Genomic DNA, 10,298 nt, shown 5'->3' with positions numbered 1-10,298 from the left:
AGTACAAATGATGCATATATTCCATGAAAAACATAAAAAGACAAATTCAAAATTATTAATGTAATAATAATTTAATTTCAAAGACAAACTAAACTATTTACAATTACTCACTGCGAGTTTTTATATTTTGATAACTAATTTGGTTGTGGAAGTAAAAATGGCTCTCGGTTGTGGAGAGAAAATGGGGAACCAGTGGAGGGAAGGGAAATTGGAAAGTGGGGACAAAAGAAGTGAATGATATGATTAGATGAATTGATCAAGAGAAAGAGTAGCTAGCTGCTTAGTTATGGAAGGTAGTGGCTCTCGGTTGTGGGGGAAAAATGGGGGGCTAGAGGAGGGAAGGGAAATTGAGGAGTGGAGCCCAAAGAAAGTAAATGATATGATTGGTACTTGCTAGTTAAAATGAAAAAGTTTTTTTAAACTTATTTCAAATGGAATCTGTGCCTCACGTATCTTTTTAGAATTTTAGTTTATAAACTAACTTAAAAAATTACGTAATTCTTTCACATCCTTTCTAAAAAAACTCTGGAGGCCCACTTAAAATTATTTTAAAATTGTATAAGTATTATAGAATTTTTTAAGGGGGCAATGGGGCCCGTGCCACCAGTGCCCCCACCTAAAATCCGCCCCTGAACATGATTGACTTTAAAATTAAGGGATCTTAATTACACGTCTAGTAAACTCCACCCCTTCTAATGTGCTCCTTTATGGTGGTGCCGTGTATTCTTTTGTGACTACAAGCTTTGTTAAGACTTCAAATGCATAACCTAAATGACTACATAATCCATGTGTTTGCCCCTAATGGTATCCTTGTGTCCCATTTGAGATGTAATGATTGTTTTAGTTGAACAAAAGAACAATGAAAGTTAACGTGGTTTGCATATGATTGAGTGATCCAGATGTCATTTTTGGAATGAATTGGTTAGCTTAAAAACATGTATAGCTTGACTATAGAATAAAACCAAAAAAAAAAAAAATTCATCAACCCTAATGAGGACGAATTCTCATTCCAAGGAAATCTGTCAAGTAAGAATAAAAGGCGTGGACGCTTGGTGATAAGTTCTTCACAAGCCTTTAGGAACATTAAGAAAGGATGCAGAATATTACCTAGATCATATTATTTACAAGAAGGAGTCCAGTACATAATCGTAGTCAAGGAATTTCCCAATGCTTTTCCTAAAGAAGTACTTGGATTCTGCTGTGATTTCTAATGCCAATTTTGTTCCTTCTTCGTGTTTTGGCCGGAATTATATTATTACACCAATTTTTATGCCTTCATAATGTATAACATTAAGAGTAGTGATTTCTAACATGATATTGGTGAAACTCAATTGAAAACAAAAGCTTCAAATTGGTTTGTCATGAAAACTAAGGACAACATTAGTTAAATCCTTAAAGATTAGGTACCAAATTGATCATAATTTTAACGATAGTGACATGCTGCTGCTCCAAATCCCTTCACTTTTTTTTTTTTTTTTTTTTTGTCAAAGCTCCAGTGTTGGTAAATATTTATGGAGATAAAGGATCGAATTAGTAGATGGTAATAGATGAGAAACTAAAACGATAATTTTTCCACCTACGTACAAAGAACCTATAGAACGCAACTAACCAAGAATTAGAGCGAGACAAACGATAGAAGTCATGTTTGCACGTTAAATTTGCGAAGGGAACATGAAAAATTCGCGGGTTTGGTCCCTTGTGTTTGGCATCAAACGCAGTATGGTCCCTTAACAAAATATCCAAAACAATTTAGTTCCAATTACAGAAGAGTGGATTGATGTAGGACAAGTAACCCCTTTTGATCAGAAACCAACAAAAATTTTGCTTTTGAATGAATATACTTTTCCCTTACTAATTTGTATGCATGCCTCGATGAGCCGAAAGCAAACATTCATAAATGATATTATCGATAACTTTTATTTAAAATCCTTAGAGAACTTCCTCGATCGAAAATATATCTTAATTCTTGAAAACTTATGCTAACTTACATTTGTCATTTTAGCGTGTACTTCATTAAGTGCAATTATCATCAATTTATGGGCTAAGACTGTAAAGTCCCTTGACATTTTGTGCCAAGGAGGGAATATGGAAAAAGTAAGGCCCCAAACTGCAGTTCTCTCCTCATCTGTCCCTTTGTCAACTACTTCACATCAGTTTCCACCCTCCACCGAATCCTTTATCTTAACCGTTACTTGATTTTCTTCTCTTCCCATTCTCCCTGTAGACTTTTTCAGATTCAGTACAGTACAACAGCCAAGGACAAAAGATTGGATATTGCTTCATAAATCAATGGAAGCAACTGTCATCCCAGGCACAACCACAATCTGTGATGATCTAAATCAAGAATGTCCCAAGCTGCTGTCTCCTACAGGTTACCATCAATTGTTTCTTTGAGACTCTTGTTTAATTTATGATGCATTGCCATTTTTTTTTTTTTTTTTTAGCCCTGTTTAATATTTTTGTTCAATGGTATCCCTTCTTTTCTGATTTAATTTGCTGGGCTTAAATTGCTTTTGTTGTTATATTTCTTGGGTATTTCCTGGAGTTGCTTTGTTGAATTTAGTGCTGCTTAGGTGATGGTGAATCTTCGCAAAAATTTCTTTTATATCTGAGTATAGATAGTTGTTTGCGAAGAAGCAATGAATGGCAAACGGGCATATTCTTTGGGATAAAATTAACTAGAAAATCACAAGTAATCAAAAAGAAAAGGAAAAATGGAAAGAAGCCAAATTTTGTTCAAAATAAAGTTTTTGATAGAAGCCTTGAAAATCTGTTACTGGATCTATTCATATACTGTAAGTTTCTAATTTCAAGTATATTTAAGAATTTTACGCTATAAACCTGGAAATAAAGGGTGGAACTGCCTTGTTCCTCGTTAGTCCGCCAGAACCCCACGCCGCCTTGTTGGATGCTTCTACTGAAAGTTTTCTGCAGTTTTCATCCAACCAATTGACGATTGTCATAATCCTTATTGAAGTCAGTTTAGTTTCAAGTTAGTTTTGTTGAGAACATAAGTGACCATATCCTTTTCTTCTGATAACTTTTAGCTTTTTATAGCTAATTGTATTAGTATATTTTACATTCAACTTTTGAAGAAAAACCGTAAGGGATGTAGCTGTCAAAAGGTTGTTTGATTTGTGCTTCTGATGCTTTTTTCAAAACTGATATTTTTGAGCGGTTGACAACTTAAAGCTTCAAATATGCCAGTTTCTCCCTTCATATTGTTTATCAAATTCTGATAAATGTGTTATAGCATTTTTTTTCTCCTTTCCTTGATGTTAGTTGGAAGTTCAGTTTTTTCTTGATGTTAGGTTTTTACCTTTGTTTTGTTTTATGTGACAAAAGTAAAGACCTATTACCTCTAGCTTTCTTATTAAGAACAACATAGCCGCGTTATAATAAAGAATAATTAAATTGCATGTGAGAGTCTAATTAATAGGTTGCTTCATACATTTATCCCATCTCAACTCTTGATTATGCTGTGTTATTGTAGCTAGCTTGGCAGTATCAGGATTATATGTGCAGTTGCTCCTCCCTTGAACTCGAAACATTTATTTCCTGCTATTTTCCACTCAACATGCAGTTTTAGCTATATCATTTCATTAGGGCAACCTACGTGAACTTTCTTTCTAATTAACACCACTGGTACTTCTCGCAATGAGTAAAAGATATAGGAAAATCAAAACTAAGGTTAATGAAAATTATCATTTTAAAAAACTAACACACTTCTGTATTTGTATTATGCTCCAATTGCTTCAACTTATCCTTAGTCAATGACTTCCTCTGACTCACAAACCCCATTGATGAAGAGCTGAGAAATATTCTGCTTAAACAGAATCAGTTGGCCAAGGTCAACCTTGACATCCCTGACCTCTTATTTTTTCTTTCCACTCTTGAAAAAGGTTTTCCTTAGCAGTAGGAGTCCATTTGGCAACATTGGTGACACAAAGTACAAGATTGGTCTGATTCTGGAATATGATGATACTGAAGTCCCACAATCATCATAACTTCTGCAGGACTTGTCCGAACTTATATTTTCCTTTGTAGATACTAGGACCAGACAATTGAAAGGTGTTTTAAGCATTATGACAATTGTTCTCACAGTTGTGTATAACAAGTGTTACTTTCTTTTCCAAATTTAATTGCTTGCAGCTGTTTACGAGTAAGTTGTTAGGCAGTTGGACATCTGTGTTGCCCTGTCTGATCTTCTACATAGTTTGACTGCTGATATCCAGCTCTGCACTAGCTTGTTGTCAAGAAACATATGTTTTACTTTGCTGAGGAATTGAGGGTTCTGTATTATATTAATTATTCAATTTTAGGTTGGAGTAAGAATCCTGAATCAATATGTGTGGATTATGAAAAGAAGTGGATTTAAAAATCCTTAAATTCTAATTTCCAGTTGTTATATATTCTGCTTCTAGAAATGAGGCAATTTCTAGAAGTGTTCCAATTCTGTTTAAAACAACATTAGTTTTAGATTAAAATTTTGGTGTATCAACCCAAATCCTAGATATGTATAGCAATGTTTGGCATTAATAATCACTTCAAACATGATTCTTTATAAATGATGTGACCTTTCTACATCAAAATTGATATCTTCAATCCAGAAAGTGCCTAACACCAGCAATTTTTGGTTCTTTTGGGTAATTTTTCTTCCTATTTTATAGGAACTGAAAGATGATGAAGATATTAATAGTTATTTCCACATTCAGTCGGTTCTTTTTTGATTTTTCTTCTTTTAGGGAATCAAATGTTGTCTAATCAAAAGTTGTCTAAGATTCAAGTGTTGTCCATTACCTAAAGTCACTATCGGTTGATTTCAACTCGACAATTTTCAATTTGCCAGTAAGTTTGCACCTCTATCTGCTGATATCTATTGGCACCTTTAACACTCAGTAGAATTTTTGGTGGCTGCGTGTGTAGTATGTATGCTAGTATCTTGGCACAGTCTGTGTCTTTATTCTGAGATAGAAGTTCTCTTAAATATTTAACAAGTACAAAAGTAGTTATTTGAATGATCTAAAGCCAACTTAAAAAAGCACCTATTTTGTCCTGGTAGTTATAAGTATATATGTTGTATCAAAGGGTATTGGTGGAATATCAAGAGAGACCAGATTTCATTTGTAGTAGGACTAACCTTGCATATGATTCTTGCAGAATAATTTGTTTATCTCTTCTTTCAATGCTTTGCAGCTGTGGATCTTGTGGATACCCTCTGAATCTAACATCTTCTACACGTGCAATTTCTGGCATAGGACCCGAATACAAAAAATCCATTGCAAAAGGTTTTATCTCATTTATCTCCATTGACCTCAGTCGATTTACTCGAGTTGATGAAGTAACGTGCCTTCCAATATCTTTGGGCTGTTACCCTTCAAAAACAAAACTTCTTTGTCGTAAATGTGGTGTGCTTATAGGTCACATACAAGGAGATTCACACACTCCATGCATTTTTGACTCAATGACCTCCTCTAGCTCATGCAAAAACATTATGATAAGGATTCAAGCTTTGCAACCTTCAGAAGAGTGCTAGTGCTTTCAAATGGAGAATTGTTACGAAGATTGTCTGACCTCTATTATGCAACTTCCTGATGATTGCTTGTATTTTATTTTTCACTGGCTTGACTCTGCCTCTGATCGGGAATCTTTTGGATTAACTTGTCATCGATGGCTTCAGATTCAAAACTCAAGTCGTCGAAGATTACAGTTCCAATGCTCATTCACTAAACTTGATATTCCCTCCATATCTCAAAGTAGCATGAAAATTGATGCCTTTTATCTACATAGGTTGCTTAACCGCTTCCAGAAGCTGCACTATTTGTCTCTATCTGGTTGCATTGAGATGCCTGATTTTGGTTTGAGACAGTTGCTAAATTATGGGTCCCAGCTTCAGACTCTTCATTTACACTGTTGTTTTGGAATAACTGATCATGGAATTTCCTTGGTTGCCTCTGGATGTCCTTCTTTGACAACTATTAGTCTTTATCGCTGCAATGTTACTGATATTGGGTTAAAGACCTTATCTGAATCTTGCTTGGCCTTAAAAGATGTGGATCTGTCATATTGTTCACTTATATCTGACCAGGGTATAAGAGCCCTTGCCAAGAATTGCCGTCACCTTCGTGCTGTCTGTATGACTAACTGTAGAAGTGTCACTGGTGTTGGCTTTATGGGCTGTTCACAGAGTTTGACTTTTCTAGAGGCCAATGGTTGTAAGCTAGAGCCAGGAGGAATCATGGCTATTGTGAGTGGCGGTGGACTTGAATATTTGAATCTTTCATGCCTGTGGTGGTGCATTGGTAGAGATGGTTTGACAGCAATTGGTGCTGGATTTGCAACTAAGCTGAAGGTACTTGATTTTCGATCTTGCAGAACTATTGGCGACAATTCTATCATTGCAATTGCAAAGGGATGCCCTTTGCTCCAAGAATGGAACCTGGCATTATGTCATGAGATCACGAGAGCTGGTTGGGAAGCAATTGGTGTAAATTGTCATCACTTGGAGAAGCTTCATGTCAATCGTTGTCGTAATTTATGTGATGAAGGATTGCAGGCCTTGAGGTATGGCTGCAAAAAACTCTCTGTTCTTTATATGAGTATCAGTAAATCCTGCAATATCAGTTCCACAGCGCTGGAGATTTTCAGATGTTCAAGAGGTAATGTCAAAATCCTAGAAGAAGAAGTAATGTCTATTGCTCCTGACTCTGCCTTCCATATATGTTAAGCGCAGATGAACCCTTTGGTTTGGTGAATTCGAAAAGACACATTGTAAAATTGAAGTGTTTAGAAGCACAAGTGTTTTGTAAAATTTATACAAAACTTTTGGTAGCTTGCATGTCACTCTCAGAAGTAACAGCTAATAATGCTTACGAGTCACAACCTAAAACCTTCTTCAAGATGGAGTTACCAGTACACAAACCAACATATGACAATTTTTGCCTCTATCATATTAACAGGATGAAGGGAAAAGGTTGGTTACTGAATTTAATCTATAAGCGTTAGGCAAAAAAGCGTTAAGCAAATAGACCTATGAGAATATGGCTGACTCGTCCATGCTTATGTTCTCAAGAGTAGGACTGTTCTTGAAAACTGATTTTAACTAAGCCAGCAAAGTCTAATGGCTTTGCTAAGTTGAACGGAAGTTTTACCTACACGATCATTGTTTATACGTGCAAGATTGGCATTGCCGTGTCTACACATTGCGGCTCTAGATTGAGATCCAATAGCTTTCTGCCAATTGTATGTAACAATAAGACAATATCACTATTTTTCCCTCAACTTTCAAAATATCACGTATCTTTCCTATCAGTCATTTGAGGCCCATTATTGACATAAATAATGGTAAAATGACTCTTATACCCTGATTTTGATTGATATATATATATATATATATATATATATATGTGTGTGTGTGTGTGTGTGTGTGTGTGTGTGTGTGTGTGTGTGTGTTGGATTAATTACAGATTGCACCGATATAATTATGGGTCAATAGCAATTTTCTCCATGTTTTCACGAAATAAAAAAATTGCCTCATGATGACTAACACCATTAACTTTCTAATGATTCTCAACTTATTTGTTGAATAAATATGCCCACATTGTTATATGTTTTTCTTTTAAATTTCACTTTGTATGTGTTTTTTCTTGTATGTTTAATTTTCGTACATTTTTTTTTCTTTCTTTTTCATCCTTTTTCTTCTTCCTTCTTTGACGTTGTCAATGCCTTTTATTTTACATTCATATGTATATATTCAAATAAACTTTTCATTTGAATTAGTATTTTCTCTCATTTATAATGCTGTTTATGCCATTTCAACATTTTGTAACAATTAATTTATCATTGTTGTAGTTATTGTTCAAAATAAACCACTAATTTCTAGGTGAATCATTAATTGTTAATAAAATGTAATGTATGCTAATACTTGGGAATCACTAAAAAATAAAAAAAAAATTGGCAAAACATTTATACTAAATGTATATATTTTTAATTTTTATATGATTTATAATAATTATATATTTGCCTTGAAAAAATAAGATATACATTTAAGCATGAAGAAAAATGTTAATAAGGATGAACAAGATAAGAGACAATAATAAACAGAATTGAAGGTGCGGCATTGTTATCGATCATTTAACTTTTGTTCGTTATTGACATTTACCGTGTAATATGAGGTTGTTAATAAAAAAAAAAAAAAAGAATTACACAAGATTTCTAAATACTTTTTTCATTTACAACGTTTCATTACATTGATTAAAATGTTTCATAAGAATTAAAGAAAAAGTATGTATTTCAGCATGAAAGAAATTCTTAATATGGGCATGAAAGCATATTGTATAATTGCTATGGACGTGTAGCTACAAGGCATAATTTGAATTAAAGCGAAAAATAATTTGTAAACAAACTGATGTTAAGGATAGCAAAAGGATATATGGGGATAGATTATCTTATCTCTCGTGAAATTAATTTTTTAATCTCACTTGAGCTAACATGTTACGAAAACATATAAATCAGGAGAGGTATGGGATATTTCTAAAACTTCAAGAAAGGCTAGCGTTCCTGACAAAAACGTTAGTTGAGGTTTCTAAAAGTATCCATCGTCGGGCAGGCTCCCTTGTGGAGGTTGATATCCCACATCGGGGTGTAGAGGGGTTGGGGTAGTGTAGATAAGTCCCCTGTGAGACCTTCAAGAGTTGCCGGCTTTTGAGGGTTCTCACGGGAATTGGGTTTGTCGAAATTATCAAAAGTCCTTTGGACTTGGAAAAAAGGTTTCTAAAAGTATCCCTAACAATGATATATATGCTAGGCACCCGTTTCCCTCTTTGTTCTCAACTCTTTACATGTCCTTGGCTTCATACTGCTTTTGAAAACATAATAATGCTTTCGCCTTCTTATCCTGGGGATTCTAATCTTCCATATAGATGGTTGTGGTGCCTAACTGCCTAGCCATACTATAATAATATTAGGTCTTGGTGGAAATTCGTTAGATAGGAAATATGATAAGAACTCTTGGTCAAGCCAAAAAGATTGCCAATCAATCGTGATCAATTACTTAATTGGTGAAATAGTTCTCTTCCTTGAAAAGCATGCTTTTCTGTTACTTGTGAACAAGCATAATTGCATTACCTGACTAAATATGTTAATGGGTTAGATTTTACTTATATTCAACCCAAACCCAATATATTTGGATAGGGTTTGGATTTAATTTCTCAAATTCAGACCCTATCTAGATCTAGACCTTATAAGAGAATTATGGATCTAGATAAGGTCCAGTTTTTTATGATCTATATTTAAATCTAAACCCATATCAAACTCATGTATATATAATTAAATAAATTTAGAAAATAATCTAAAGATTTTATGGCCATTGGATTGAATATGGTAAGACTTCATGATTTTTTTTTTAACTAATCCTAGCTGTCATTCTAATTGGTACGAACATTTTCAGGGAAAGGAGAAAAAGTAAAGACAAACAAATAAAAGATTGGATATGAATACAGTTAAATCTTTGAAAAATAAATAGTAGTAGTCGACAATAGTTCTTTTTTTTTTTTTTTTTTGAATTCATAATATTGCATTCAACTTCTTGAATAAAAATTGGATGGCATCTATATTATTTTTTAACACTATATATTTTTAACATATTTTTAGTTTAGTATATTCAAAAAAAATACCCATTAAATACCCAGACCCACGAGAGTCTGAATCTACATTTGGGTCTAACTATTTATAGATCTAGATTAAAAAAATCCAACCCAAACCCTATCCATTCACATGTCTAACCGTGACAAACTATTAGACATGCATATGTTAGAGCAATCGTGACCAAGTACTCAGTTGGTAAAAATACTTTTCTTCCTTGAAAAGCATGTTTTTCTATTACTAATGAACAAAGAAAAAGTTGCAATCGCACATCCACAAGATACTGCAAAATGGTTAATATGTGAAAACGCATTTACCGAACAGGGATTTCTTGCATTTTTTGAAGAATAAAATCCATTTGCTTCGAGAGAAAAAAAAAAAAAAAGATATGAATGGCCTTTTTCAACCATCTGCTTTACTTATGAAACGTAAATTGAAAAATGGAACCTGTGCTGTCGAAGGATTTTTTGCAATCATTTTGACTAAACCAGAATAAAGCAAAACAACCAGCTTCAAAGCTTACCTTACTAATAGCAAAGCGACCAGCTTCTGCCAATGCCAATTGAGAATAGATTTGCTAAATATGATCCAAACAGGTATAGAAGGAAATACGCATCATACAAAAGAATTTGGTACTGTTACTCCATGCAAATGAA

The 10,298-nt window shown here is 33.9% G+C and overlaps 1 protein-coding gene across 1 annotated transcript; it reads left to right on the top strand.

Annotated features, from left to right (window-relative positions):
• Nucleotides 1–2,160: 2,160 nt before the first annotated feature.
• LOC113727424 (F-box/LRR-repeat protein 12) lies at nt 2,161–6,843 on the top strand. Its single transcript, XM_072076080.1, has 3 exons — nt 2,161–2,371; nt 5,161–5,288; nt 5,421–6,843. Exon 3 carries the CDS (start codon nt 5,546–5,548, stop codon nt 6,725–6,727), a length of 1,182 nt encoding a protein of 393 aa, XP_071932181.1. The 5' UTR covers nt 2,161–2,371; nt 5,161–5,288; nt 5,421–5,545; the 3' UTR covers nt 6,728–6,843.
• The last annotated feature ends 3,455 nt before the right edge of the window (nt 6,844–10,298 follow it).

Source organism: Coffea arabica, chromosome 2c (genome assembly GCF_036785885.1).
Source record: "Coffea arabica cultivar ET-39 chromosome 2c, Coffea Arabica ET-39 HiFi, whole genome shotgun sequence".
NCBI lineage: Eukaryota > Viridiplantae > Streptophyta > Magnoliopsida > Gentianales > Rubiaceae > Coffea > Coffea arabica.
This window is presented reverse-complemented; position numbering and strand designations above follow the sequence as displayed.